The 14,690-nt window shown below is 42.5% G+C and overlaps 1 protein-coding gene across 1 annotated transcript in view; it reads right to left on the bottom strand.

Annotated features, from left to right (window-relative positions):
• The window catches only part of MAP3K1 (mitogen-activated protein kinase kinase kinase 1), a 54,003-nt gene extending 41,632 nt beyond the window's left edge, over positions 1-12,371 (bottom strand). The window contains 3 exon segments of the mRNA XM_050329100.1: positions 11,873-11,975; positions 11,978-12,214; positions 12,217-12,371. Coding sequence (XP_050185057.1) covers positions 11,873-11,975; positions 11,978-12,214; positions 12,217-12,355 — 479 coding nt within the window. The 5' untranslated portion in view covers positions 12,356-12,371.
• Positions 12,372-14,690: the final 2,319 nt, after the last annotated feature.

Genomic DNA, 14,690 nt, shown 5'->3' with positions numbered 1-14,690 from the left:
TACTATTCTGAATGTCCTTCACAAGGTCTAAGAGAAGAGAATGAAAAAACATTTTCTTTAAAACACAGATAACTTATCCAATTTTAATAAAATACTCAAAGATTAAGCAAACATTTTGATCACTGAAGATGTCAGACTCATTTTACTTCTTACTATGAGAACTTGTGTGATAGTAGCAGCCTCTCAAAAATGGAACAGTAACTGGCAAAGCAGTCTCACTTCTTTAAAAAGGTGTGCAAATCACTATGAAACCACAATACTTACATTAAAGCCAAGAAATAGAAACTAGTTTCCAGGACACACTGGTGAAACTAGAGTTGGGCGAAAGTCTGCATCGGAAACAAATCATGACCTTGTGACTTACTAACGGACTGTTTATGGAAATACTTTTCTCAATAAGTTAATCTTATACTAGGCACTGGAGTGAACTGGCTGTGAATTAGAAACTAAAAACTGATGTCAATATTGAATTAATTGCTACATTAAAACATCAGGCAATCTGTGATAGGCAAAGGGTGACAGAGCCCCAAGTCCATGCAGATATCAAAAGGAAGATAGGCCTTTCAAGTATAGTTGGAACAAGGCTGATTTCAGCCCAGGACCAGTGAAGAACACACTGTCACATAATCCTATTCTAGAAAACCCAAAGGCATTTGAACAGTCAGCTTCAGTCACATTTATAACAACAAATTATTCAAGAACACTCAGACAACAGGACACAAACTATCACTCTGAACACTGTCAACATGGAAGGTCAACACTTTCAGAAGACAGCCTTCCTACCTGCTTGCATAATATGTCTGGGTTAAGCATTAGCCAGCCAGTCATGTCTCTACACAAAGTTAGAAACAAGATGCTGTATGAATACAGAATAGCACAGTTCTCAATTCTTACTTGCTGGCTGCCCGCTCACAAGTACTGAAGGACCAATGCAGTAAAACAGAAAGGGTTAATCATTTTAAATCCTGTAATTATAGCTTATTATTACCAACTGCAAATAAATATACAGTAATGCAACAAAATCCTTATCAAAAGTCACCATGGAAAGAACCAGCTACAGTAACCACTTCCCTTGTGAGAGCCAAGCTTTATCTCCTCCCAGTTATAAAAACATGCCATTTATTTGAACATGGAAAGGGAGTAACAGTGCTAGACCCATATTGTCTCATTTCCTATTTCCTTTTAGGTATCAAAATGCAGACCTTGTTACAATAAGACTCAGAAATGCATTGAAGTACACATTGGGCTTTCAGGAGAGAAAATGAGATGTTGGTTCTCTAAAACAAATTAACATAGGAAAACGAGCAAGTTCTACATATGTTTTGGGCTTTTAATTATTGTAATTTTTTTTTTATTTTCCAAAAGTGGTTATAAAGAAACCCAAGGGAAGACTGGATAGACTGTTACTGAAAAATGTCAAAATCTTGACCAACACTAACTACAATGAAAACTTTAACTGCATTTAAGCTTATGCACTAATTATTTGTGGTTTCTAGCAAGAACAAGTAGTTTAAAAAATGTCTTCAGGGCAAAGTATATAAGCTTGCTTTGTACCTTCACCAAATCATAAATTTATTTGTCATCATATTTCCTGTACTAAGAAGTATCCTGAAATCTGGAGGAAACGGTGCCTTCTCGCCCAGAGATTACCTGACAATACTTAATGGAAAACAAGAGCCTGTCATTAGGGTATCAGCTCCCACAGAGGGGAGACAGAACACAGCTGGTACTAACTAGTATAACCAGTTGAGCTCCTTCACACAGATAACATTTCACATGTCTGAAAATGCTGCAATTGCATAAATTAATCCTCCATCTGGTTTTAGCTTTGTTCCCATCTAGTTTACCTACTTTCTAGTTGTGCAAATCAGGAGATGTGTAGCACTTTTGGCTTTACAATCAGACAAACTTAATTTATGTTTTGTACCAATGGTAACCAGAGAAGGTAAATTTATTCAGTAGTATTTCCCCTTACAAAAACTAAGGGAACAGAGCTGAATTATTTCCCAGTAAGGGGAATGAAGCAAACTGAATATTTTTCTAAAATCTTATGGATGCTTAAATATAGCTATTTATACTTAAAAGTCCTAGATATATTAAAGAAACAAGAATATTATTCTTACCTTTGATCACTTTCACTATTATATCCTCTGAATCAGGGTTTTAATCATGACAGAAACTCACCATATGTAGATGTTTAACAAATCAGTGTGCATCAAAACACTGTCAGCATGGCCTAGTTGCAGAAGCAACTCCAATGTGCTAAAATAACAAATTGAAACACCCATTTCTATGCAACATTCTGTTAGAGCCAGGAGGTCTGGTAGTTTGTAGCACACACTACGCTTTCTGCACCCTTCTTTTTCCCCAAATTCTAGAGGTACCTGCTGCCTGAAGCATCAGACACAGTGTAGCTCACTAACTTTACAACACACATAAAAAGTTTTATGTAGCTGAGGGCCACAAGATCCACAGAACTTACCTAGTAATTGTGAGTACAACAGGTTTTATGCTAGCTGGATCCTGCTGCCAGCTGCTTCACAGAGCTGATGAGCAGAGAAACCTCAGAACTCCAACAGGCTCACATTAGCTCCAACATGGGTATAGTGGTAATTCAGGTCCTGATTTTCCTCTGAATTAGGATTTATGTTTTGAACAAAACCCAGACTAATTTTGCCTATTTAGTGATAAACCTTGCTTTATTCCAGGCTAAGGCACCAATACCACAAATAGGATAGACACACAAGACGTGAACACTTGTTCAAAAAGAGTATCAATAAAGCCTGTAAGACTCCACCATTGCATAAGGTTTTTACTAGAGGCTCACTAGCAAGATTAAAACCTGCATTTTTGTTAAGTTCCAGCTATTTAAGTCTCAACTACTTACGCACATGCAAGTACTTTAAATACAGTGGAAATATTAACACATACAGCTAAGCTGCTTCCTGGAAAGAAGTACTTTCAAGAAATTATTTATCAACTGAGAAAAAGTGAAAGACCTATTTTGATGAAGCTCCCATGGAACTCTGTCTACATGTTAGAAAGGCTGGCAGATTTCCTACTAGTTCCCCTTGCTAGCTCCTCAGCAGTCCATGCTGTGGGCTGAAAGAAAGCCAAAAGTCTAAAAGTTCTGGCTGTGCTTTCCCCTGCAGTCTTGATTCTCAGGGTCTACAAGTGGCTTGCTCTGGCACTGGACCTGTACTCTCATTTGCAGTCACTTTTAAAATATAGGAATACAATTCATACACAGCTGATTTCAAAACACCACAGCAATTGTCCTTCTCCACTTGGCTTTGCTGGCCATCCTCAGTAGTAGCAGAGCTGTAAAACATTGCCACAAACATACAGCTCAGAGCAGGTCAGAACAAGCAAACAGTAGAGCATACTAATTTTCTGCTGAAATACTAAGAGGAATTAAATACTTCAGCGTATTTACCAGGGCAAGATGGTTTAGCATTGTACCTGAACATGCTGGAACTTAACCGCATGCTTAAAAGACAAACCTGACAACATAGTAGCACAGTTCTTCTTACCATATGTACACTTAACTTCAAAAAGAGCAAATCTATACTTAAAATATATTCAATATAAAGAAAATCATTTCAAGATCAAGTAAAACTGTACTTCAAATGAGTTTAGAAAGATGAACAGTAAACACTTTCATTAGTTTCTGATCATGAATTACAGAAATAAGGGAAAGATTAGGTTAAAGACACTACCTGTCTGAGAAATGCTAGTTTTCACAAAGATCTCCGACATTATTAGTAAACTGTTATTCCACAAAGCATCCCAAAGAGCAACAGTCAAGGAAGGTTACTGACCCTGATGTATTTGGTATAGACAGTAAACATTTGAATGAGACGTCATCAAGCCCTTTCTCATGGGCATGTCAGAGGGCAGCTCTCAGCTCAAACCCTATCAACAATGGGGTTTTTTCCCTTTAGAAAGGGAAGTCCAGCTTCCACTATAGAAAGGAAACAGGATTTGTAGGAGAGTTGAAGAGTCAAGTCTGCAAACCCCAACTTCTGTCCTTTTGTGAAGAAAGGAAGAGCTCAGATTGAGAAACTCTTTTTGCCTAAAATTACGAGGAATCCAAAGTACAAAAAATACTTCACATTTGTTTATATTACTATTCTGGTACTTTCTAACCCTTTCCCCAATGTTTTCCATTCCTAAGAGACTTGGACCCACCTAGCTTTGAAGTCTCTACACAAGAAAAAAAGCTTTCTTTTTCAGAATTGAATCCTTCACTACCAGCAATATAGCAGAAATGAGTGACAACAGCAACCATTTTGAACAGAGGATACTGTCCTGCAGCATAAGCCAAATGCAACGGTCAGGCACAAATCACCCAAGTCTCTGCCAACGAGTATCACATCACTCAGCTTACTGACCATATCAGTGTATATTCGTCTACAATACTGAACACATCCTTACATGAGCTCATCTTACAATTTTGAAGAGATGGAAGACAAATAATCCAAAATATTTATTATTTTATGTGCCTTCTTCCCATAAAAAATGACATGAAGACTGACACTGAGTGCCTATCTCCACAGTGAGAGCAACCAAACAGATAAGTCATTAAATCTTCTCTGTATTGGTTTGGCACAATTTTCTAAAATGACAACGCTGAAGACCACCTGCACTGCTCTCTGCCAGAGCTCTGCATGGCTTAAGGAGTTTCATTTCATGCCTTCTTGTCCTCAAGGCTGGCAGGGGGGAGGGCGGTGGGAATTTCTTCTCCCCCCCCTCTTCCTATAATACTGGCTTAAAGCAAATACAGACAACAATTTCCACATCTTTAAGACCTCTTCTCCATATGCCCCTGCTCTTCCTCCCAAGAGCCTCCGGGAAGGATAAGAAACATGCAGTTGCAACTCCAAGTAAATTCTTGTCCAGGGAACAAACTGCAACTCCCAGGTACTTTAGCAATATGTTTAAAGAAGGTGTGAACAAAGCTTGGAGCAGAATGTACCAGTGCAGGAGATCCCTGCCCTAACCTTGGAGGTTTAAAGAGAAAGCTAATTATCCTGGTTACTGTGACCTTGCCAGAAACCAGGAGCCACCCCTGCAAGGCAGACAGTGAAGAGCCTGGCTGTATTTGCTGGGCTTTAGAGAAATAGCTTCCACACCCACCATTGAAAACCTAATAGAAAACCCAGAGCCCTGGCACTTTCTACCGGCCAGGCATCTAACTTGCCTGCAGAGATCAGGAGACTTACTGTAATAAGCTGTTCATCACAAATCAACACAGAACTCACAGTTAAAAAAATCCAATAAATTAATCATTATTCTATATTTACAGAAGGGCTCATTTTCTGGACCTACATGCAGCTATTACTGAATTAACTTTTTAAAAATAAACGAATGCATATTAATATAGTTTTAGGAAAAACTCCATCCAGTCCACACTATCACATTGACACTGTCTTAGCAAGCTTCCATGTTAATCACAACTGCAATATTTTATTACATTAAGCAAACAAGTCTTTAATCTTAGCCTAGGCTCCTATCCAGGCATTTACTTTAGTGAAATAACAAATGTTTCAGACATTTATTTGTGGGCACATTTAAAACACTGATTACATATCTGGTGGTAAAACTAAACAAGAGAAAAATACTGAAAGGAATATTGGAATCAGACCTGGCAACTCCACATTCCAAAATCGTGAAAATTAAAAAAAAAAAAAAAAAAAAAGTGAAAAAATTATAAACTGAGAAATTGTCCCTGACTACGTAAAATTTTTCAAAGTATATATTCAGCAACCAGAAATTACTGTCATAATTCAAAGCAATTAGAGTATTGTCTTAACCATGACAGTAAACAAACATTTGCTTCCTAGAGTGTTGTAATCTGACAAGCTCAAAAAAGTGAACATGAACTGCAAACTGGATGTCACTGGAAGTTTCACCACACCTTTGACAGGTATTTGCATTTTTGTATATACCGAAAAACACTTAAATATTACCTGAATGCAATGATCCTATCATCCACTGAGGTTTGAAGTTTTCCTTTTAAAGAATACAAGGAATTACTAAAGAAAAATTCTGCAGGAATTTTATTTGCAGTAGAATAGGAGATAACAGAAACAATTTGTATAAGAAAATCCAAACTGTTTCTCAGTTTTTCATTATGACAAATTAGGTGTGGTTTTTTTCCTTCAGCATTTCAAATATTTATACCAAGATCTTTCACCATCTGAAAGGAACTATCCTGGAGACAGAAGCATGACAGTCACACAGGACATAAAAAAAATCCTCAGAGTGTAAGAGGGTATTCCAGAGAAATAACAACTGAAATTAAATGCATATTTGCACACCTTTGAGGGTGAACTACCACTTCCCAAAAGGATCTGATCACCATTGTTACCAGCTGAGCAAGAAACTCATTTCGATTTCCTCAAAAGCAGGATGACTGGAGGCTCAAGAAGAGGATGGAAAAGAGCTCAGAAAACATGATGTCAGATGTGGTCAGATGTCAGTGAGGTCAAGCAGACAACTCATTTTCCAGCACTCTACTCCCACCTTCCACAGTGACCCTGGATAAGTTACAAGGAGCTGCAGTACCAATGGCAGTGTGAAATCTATTGATGGGAAATACTAGGGAAGAATTGAAGTCATTTGGCACAATAAGCATACTAGCAGTCATTCCACTACAAATTAGAATACTAGGACAAGAGAGATGAGAACAAACAGTATTATATTTCCTTGAATGACTTGAATAGTTTACACTTCAGGGACACAAAAGAAATACATAGAGACTGTGTGAAACAAAGGTAACCTGGTTCAAATTCCAGTTCAATCTCAGAAACAGGAACACTAAATGACATTCTAAGTCTAAAGAAAAGGAAAAAACAGCTACTTTTTGTGAATACCTTCAAATCCTTAGTCATCAGATGCCGAACGGCATCAAAAAAAATGGACATTTATGAGCAAAACAGAGAGGGAGTCATACGTCAATCAGCTTTTATTAAGAAAATTTGAAAATTACTTCACCAGTTTCCAGACAGAAAGTAAACAATTCCCTATTTCAAATTACTCTTTAGTAGCAAGTAAATAGAGCTGCTGTTTTTTTCTAGTCATTCTTCAGCCAAGATCCAACAAAACTGATCTTCCAAAAGCACCCCAAAAAAAACAACCAAACAATCCCAACAAAACAAAGCAAACAAAAACCCAAAACCAACCAAACAAAAAAAAACCCCACAACAAACCAACCAAACAACAAAGCATAACCCACAGGTCAAGAAACAGAAAAAAAGAAACAAACAAAAAAACACACAACCCCCCCCTCCAAAACTCCAAACATACAGGAAAAAAATAATCAGGACTATTCACAACCGACCAGGATTCTCAGTTTCTACAGTGTGGTGAGACAGGAAAGCGGAAGCATGCTGCAGGCAATACACTCAGCCTCTAGATAAAGATAAAAAGGGAGGGAAGTAACAGAAAGCAACTTTCGACTTAACCACATTCTCCTAGTCACACAGAGACAAGTAATAACGCCCTTTTACAGGCTTTCTGTCCACTTTGCCTTATGCAAAAAGCAAATTTAATTCTAGACTTCTAAGACAGACCACAGCAGATAAATAGTAAATTAAGAGGACCCTTGGATCTCTGCAGAGAATCCTCTGAGAACACCAAGATTAACATTAGAAACTCAGAACTCAAACCAGATTCATCCTCTTATCACCACTGCTGCTGAAAACTAACTTTATAAGTTTGTTTAAAGAACTGCTACATGGTAACATTTATTTTATGTTTTAAACAAGCTTAACCTAAGTTTCACCAATACTGGAAGCAGCATTTGCACAGTCACTCCACCCTCAGATGCTTATTTTCATTCCTGCCTCATGCTCTCCTGCAGCAGCATAAATCTTTGCACAGCTGCACCAGTACCTTTATTACAACTTCAAATGACAACAAATATGTTAGTACACTAAAAGATCTTGTGAAGTTCAAATCCACCATACAGAATGAAAAAGCAATCTTCAAATCTCGTGCTCTATATGTTTGACCCTTGGGTAAGGTACAATTGTACATGTCTACACACAGGTATTGCACTGAGCAGTACTTAGACTCCACCGAGTGACAGTGGAGACTGAACCTTTAGTATCACTAAATCCAATGAGACAGAAAGCTCCAGATTAGTTAGTTACAATCTATTTACTTTGCACAGGAACAAAGAAACTGCCATACCAGATCAGACCATTTAAGCAGAACCCTACCACTTGCAATAACTAAGAGTGATAAAAATCAGACATGGTAGAGGGTGACCTCTTCCAAAGGTGCTCTAGAGCCACAGAGCATAGAAGAGGTAGAAAGTGAATCTTCTCTCCCACTAATATCCAGCTCAAACTGGAAGCAGAAAATTTGGTGGCTTATTTAAACCAACAGTTACAAATATCCAGCTATAGGGATTTGGATAAAATACAAAATTATATTTTACCTTCCCTAAGAATAGCCTGGATCAATAATAAGCTATATTTTTTTTACCTTAGCTATATTTTGACAACATAAACAGTGAAAGTTATCATTTCAGTAACATTAAAAAAAAAAAAAAAAGAAAAAAAGTTGAACCTTGGCCACACTGTGCTTTCACTGTACGTGCTCTCCCTCTGTTCCAATTCCAACTTCCAGTATTCTGTTAAAAGCGTTCATGTCCTTCCTTGAAAGTCATCAAAGGTGCTACAAATTGATGAGCAGAGCTGAAAGTGGCAAGTTTTTACTAATACATTTGTGCATACAGACAAAACTTCAGTTTTGAAGTATGTCTTTGGTGTCTCTAGCAGGTGTCAAAAAGCAACTGCAGGAAAATACTGTATTAATATTTACAAAGGTTGTCTTGCAGCTGAACTAACACATTTTCAAACAATTTTTACACAAGTCACACAGGATGTGGTTACTGCATGCAGAGGACATGAATATCATAATTTCTTGCTTTTCATTTTTATGGCATTATAAACTAATCCTGTACTTGGGGATGCAATAAGTCATTTACACCAATTTCAGACACAAACAACACCTAAGGGTCTGAATGTTTTAAAAGCACATTGTTAAGGTCACAGAAAAGGAGGTGCATTTTGCCTTCACGGATTTCCCTCAAGCTACAAGAAATCAGACTACAGTTATCACTGACCTCACTATTTGGATCCTTTTATAAAGAAAATGAATATATTGTCAGTGTAGAACCCATACAGGATAAGAGATCTGAAGTGCTTTATGTTGAAGCTGCAAGTCCCAGTAAAACAACTCCCTCCTCCTCTCACAGTGATATAAAAAAGGTCAGTGAAAATATTTGCTCTACTGCCTCACAAGCAGAATGCTTGAGAGATTTAAGGAAAAAAAAGTAATGTTTACATCTATAACTTAAGCAGTCAATTTCCCTCCTCAGCTTCATTCTGAAGCTCAGGCAGGTCTTAGAGTATACACAAAAACAGAGACCCTATTTAAAACGAAAGTAAGTGTAATACCGAAGAGACTGATAGGGGGACTTGGGAGCAAGCACAGTATCCTCAAACTAGCAGTAGATCCTTACAGGCAACTACAACTACCTGTATTTAAAAACAGAATCTAAAACTTTCACATAATACATTATTTAGATTATGCCTTTCAAGTTTACCTCTTAATAAATGCCTGGGCAACTGCTACACACACAACTTTAATGTGTAATAGACTATTACTCACATTTAAATTAGCCTCTTTCAGCTAAAACAAATCAATTAATATTAAAATGAAGGAAGAGAGATGTTTTAAATTCTTGATACAGCCTGACAAAGTAATACTTTAAGATCCATTTTTTAGTAACACAGCATACAGAATTACTGACTCTACACGAGCATTTATAGAATATTTCCAAAGGACAATTTTAAAGTTGTCATGTATTTTCAACTGCACTTACAATAAATTCAAAGTAGACATTCTCACTAAAATACTAAAGAAAGAATAACTTGGCATTTAGTATTTTCTAAGATTTGTTAACATTCCTAGTTAAATACCAGAGAGTATTTACAAGTGTTCTAACTTGTATATACATGCAATACACTGACTTGACCAAATACAAGTACTTAAGAGTAAGCAAAACTGTCCATGTGAAAAGGAAAAAAATTCCACAGCTGCTCTGTCATTGCTGCTGTGGGACTATCGAGGATGGATGCAGTGTTTCAGGACTGGCCTTTCCCTAACTCCCTAAGTGGCCTAACTCCCACTTGCTATCACCATGAGATTCAATTGTTTTAAACATGTTCCGACACCGATTCTTTATTTTCCTTGAAAACCATGAAACTGGATACAATCATATTACAAGACACAGTACATTATAATTTCATTACTTGATAGAGACAAAGATGATGCTAAGAGTTATAAAAAGGCAAAGCACTCACTAACATTCATACATTATTTCCCTTCCCCAAAACATTTATGATTTCCTGCTAATCTTTCTGTAAGTACAGAGCCATTTCTTATCTGCACAACCACACCATATCGAGTATTTTTACCCTGCCCTAGAAACAGGCCAAAATCCATCTGAATTGCTGAGAGTACATATAAAGAGGACATCGGTCTAGAAAACAGTTTCTATTACAATAGTCCCACGATAAGTCAACATTTTTAAAATATCCTTGAGATTTGCCTGACATAAGACACAATCAAAAACAACACACAAGTCCCGAATGGGAATATTTCTTTCTCACGAAGTTTAAATGATAAGCCAAACTGTAAGGCATCATTAAAATAGGTCCCTGGAGTAAGTTCTTAAACTACAGAGTCCGCATCCTATAAAATCTTACAAGAAATCCATGTGAAATTGTCAACTTCACATCAAATTTACACAGTCATTCTGCAGTGCCTTCCCCAACACACACAAGTCAGACTCTTAAAGAACACGGTAAAGCTGAAATGTGCTCTGAAGTACTCCAACTGTTTCACTGCAGACATGAGCTCGGTTTCATCCTGAACACTTGCACACTTGTCAAATAGGCAGCTCTCAAGAAAATGGAACTTATCAATTAATTCACACAGAAGGCAAATACGGGCTTCGAACATCAGGGCACTGAATGAAACCACTGAAATTTATCACCTAGACTAAATCCCGACAAAACTACTTTCTCTTGGAAAACCAGGAGGTCATCTGTGCTTTACTGCTTACAGACTTTCCTCTCCTGACCGAGAGTTAAAAAAAAAAAAAAATCAAATCAGTTCTGCACTATCGCGATGCTGCAAATTAGATTTTGACTTCGGAGAAGTCCTTTGCGGGGGGAAAAAAAAAAAAAAAAGTAGATTTTGCAGTAGATTTACACAGTTTTGCAGCAAACTGCTCAGGCAGTGCGGGCACCGGCCGGGGAGCACCGGGGGCAGTGGCACAGCCGTCGCCCGACCCCCAGCGCGCCCGGCCCGGCCCCGCGGGCAGGCACGGCGTCCCAATGGCCGCTGACATATCCGGCCCCGGCCCCGCCGCAGCCCCGAGACCGCACTTCAAAGCCTTTTGGGACTCCGGCAGAAGTCAAACACAAGCGCACCCCCGCAGACACCCGGGCCGTCCCCCGCGGCCCCGCTCCCGCCGCACGGCTGACAGCTGCAGGCGCCCGGCGGGGCATCCCGGCCCGGCCGCTCCCCCGTACCAGGTGCCCCGCGGAAGGCAGGCGGAGGGCGAGCTCTGTCCGCCGCGCCCCAGCGCTGCGCTCCGCGGCAGCTCCCGCCGCCCCCGCATCCGCCGCCGGCCTGGGGCCAGGCGCGGCCGTGCGCCCTGCGGGGAACGGAGCGCTGGAGCCTCCCTCCCTCCGAGCCCTGCCCGCGGGAACGGGCCCCGCCGCTGTCACCCGCCGCCACCCGGGGCCGAGCCCTGCCCGCCCCTCCAGCCCCCGGCGCCCCTCACCTCGCGGCTGGGGACGGCTCCATCCTCCGCTCGGCGGCGGGGTCCGTCCCCGCCGCGCTCCCCGCCAGTAGCGGCTCCAGGAGCTCGGCGCAGCGGCTGGGGAGGCAGCCGGGCTGGCGGGGCTGGAGCGCGGCGGCCCGGGCAGGTAGTGGAGCAGCAGCGTCTCGGGGGGCTCCGGCGAGGAGGAGGAAGAGGAGGAGGCGGCCGGGGCGGCGGCGAGAAAGAGGGGCGCCTCCGGCAGCAGGTCCAGCTCCACGCTCCGCACTTTGCGCAGCTGCTTCCGTCTCCAGTCAGAGCGCTGTTCCCGGCAGCCGCCGCCGCCGCCGCCCGCCTCCCGCAGGAGCCCCCACCGCTCCCGACGACGTTCCCCGCCACCGCGCCGCCTTTCAGGCTCCCGCAGGTGGCGGCGGCGGCGGCCGCCTCCGCGGCGGCGCCCGAGGATAATCCCGATGACGAGGCGCGATCCCCCGCCGCCGCCGCCATTTTCTCTGGCGGGTCACATCGGGCTCCCGAGCACCGGGGACGGGCGCCGCTCCGCGCTGCGCAAAGGGCGCTGCCTGCGCAAACGGCGTAGGGCGGGGGCGGGCGGCGGCAGCCGATTGGCTGCGGCGGCGGCGGGGGCGGGGCGGCCGCGCGAAGGTGCCGCGGGACCGCGCCCCGCCCGCCCCCGCGCAGGTGTCGGCGGGGAGGGGGCGCGGGAGGCAGCGCAGGAGGCAGCGCAGGGAGGGGTCACGCCTGGCGCCGGCGCCGGGGCCGGGGCCGGGGCCGGGGCCGGAGCACGTTCTCTGTCTATCTGTCCGTCAGTCAGTTCGTGCGAGTGGGCGGCCGGACGGGCCGGGCCCGGGAGCCGGTGGAGGCGCCGAGCGGGGAGCGCGTCCCCGCCCTCATGCGGCCCTTCCCACGTGCAGTGGAGCGGTCCCGGGGTGGGCGCTGTCCATCTGCCCGTCCGTCCGTCCGTCCGTCCGCCGTGCGAGTGGCGCGGAAAGCTTTCTCGGAGCTCGGACCGCGCCCCAGCTCGTACCCTCCGCCCACCCTTTCCCCGTCCCGTGTGCCTTTCCCCAGCATCCCCAGAACTTCCCGGGAAGCCGGCGGGAGTTCCGGAGGAGCTGCGTTGCAGCTGGGGAGTTGCCGCTGGAATGTGCATCAGCTCACCTGCTCCTCCCTCTCCGGAGTTAGTACGAAATTAAGTGCACATCCTCGCCCGCAGCCTTCGCGCGTCCCTCTCCGGGCTGCCCTCAGTTGGCAGGCGGCACTTCCCCTGTGCTCAGGTCCTGCTCCGCGTCTGTAAGGATGGAGAAGCGTTAATGTCTCGTCGGAGCACACTCGTCGCCATATGTGCGCACGTATGCACATCCAGATCAGATTTTAGCCTGCCAAGTACACCTACCGGTGTGGCTGCTTCCTGAGAGACTGGGAGGGAAGAAATGCAGGAGACATCACATGACCAGAACCTTGGGAAGGTTTTTCTCTTGGTCTGGATTTCCACCCGACGACAGGGGAGTGGGTTTGCTTTTTCATTTCAGATGAGGAAAGGAGAACTGGATGTTGCCATGCGTACAGGTTTGTTTTCGGGATGGTGTGATTTCTGAATACAGTAAAAGTCACACAGTTCTAAGCACTTTTGCTGAGTATCTTTGGCTTATTTCCCAGAATTTGGTAGGTGTCCAAGTGTAATATTAACTAAGCAACTGAACAATCATGATTAGTATGATCGCTTTGGTAGGATTACTGCTTTGATCTGAAGCACTAGTTGAGTGAGAAGTACCTCCTAAGAGAAGCAGATTCTTTCTTGCCTTACATAGGTGATCAGATGCTGACCTAAATGTAGAGTCTTCGCTGGAGGATGTGATGAACAGACTGGTAGAGGTCTTTCCCTCTAGACAAAAGCCTGAGGAGATCTTGTATACTTGCAGAATAGTATCAGCAGACACATGCATATGGCCTCAGAGTCACACTGAGCGAATCACTTAGGTGGACTATCAAGATGCCACTTTGTACCTATACTTGCGAAGGTTTTTCAGTGCAGAATGCTGTGGGAAAGTCAGTTGCATTAATTGTCATCTTGCAAGAAGGGTTCCTTTGGGATAAGCAGGTCATCTAAAAATCCTCCTCTTGTACAACTCAGAGATATAACCTAATTCAGAACTTCATAAAGCTAGCATTTGACTCTTATTTAAAGCCTCTACTATGAATCAGAGACGGTTTTCTGGACAATTCCTAAACCAAGCCACATTGGCGAAGGGAGAATGTTAATAAATGCCAGGAGTAAGATAACAAAGTATCCACTTTGTAGAAGCAGCATGAGATTAGCTGCACGCAAATTCTGAAATAGATTGTTGAAACAAACTAGAATTTTTACTAGTTGTTGGCAGTGTAACCTGCATGTACACAGGATCCTCTAGTCTTCAATAGGAAAAAAACACCAATAAACAGTGCACTATTATATCTTTTCAAATATTCTTCTTTGCTATAAAATCATATTCACAGAAAAATAGAACAAAACAAAAAAAACACACACAAAAAAAACCCACCAAAAAAACCCACCAAAAACAAACACAAACCCCCAATCCCATAACCCTACACTTTAAAACAAATCTAAACAGAAAAAGAAAACAACTTTAGGAATTTTGTAAACACTTATGGAGGATAAATACATCTTTGAATAGCAAATTGATTGGAAAAGAATAAAGAGAAGAAAAAGCAAATCTTTAATTCAAGTAAATCTAGGAGATAAGGGTGCATACAATGTGTATATCAGGCCTAGAGGACACCTCTCCCAGAGTGCCAACAAGGGAGAAGGAAACTTGGGAAATTCAAG

This window comes from Myiozetetes cayanensis, unplaced genomic scaffold (assembly GCF_022539395.1).
Source record: "Myiozetetes cayanensis isolate MyiCay16 unplaced genomic scaffold, myiCay2020 scf4, whole genome shotgun sequence".
Lineage (NCBI taxonomy): Eukaryota > Metazoa > Chordata > Aves > Passeriformes > Tyrannidae > Myiozetetes > Myiozetetes cayanensis.
The sequence above is the reverse complement of the archived record's forward strand: the minus strand, read 5'-3'. Positions and strand labels throughout refer to the sequence as shown.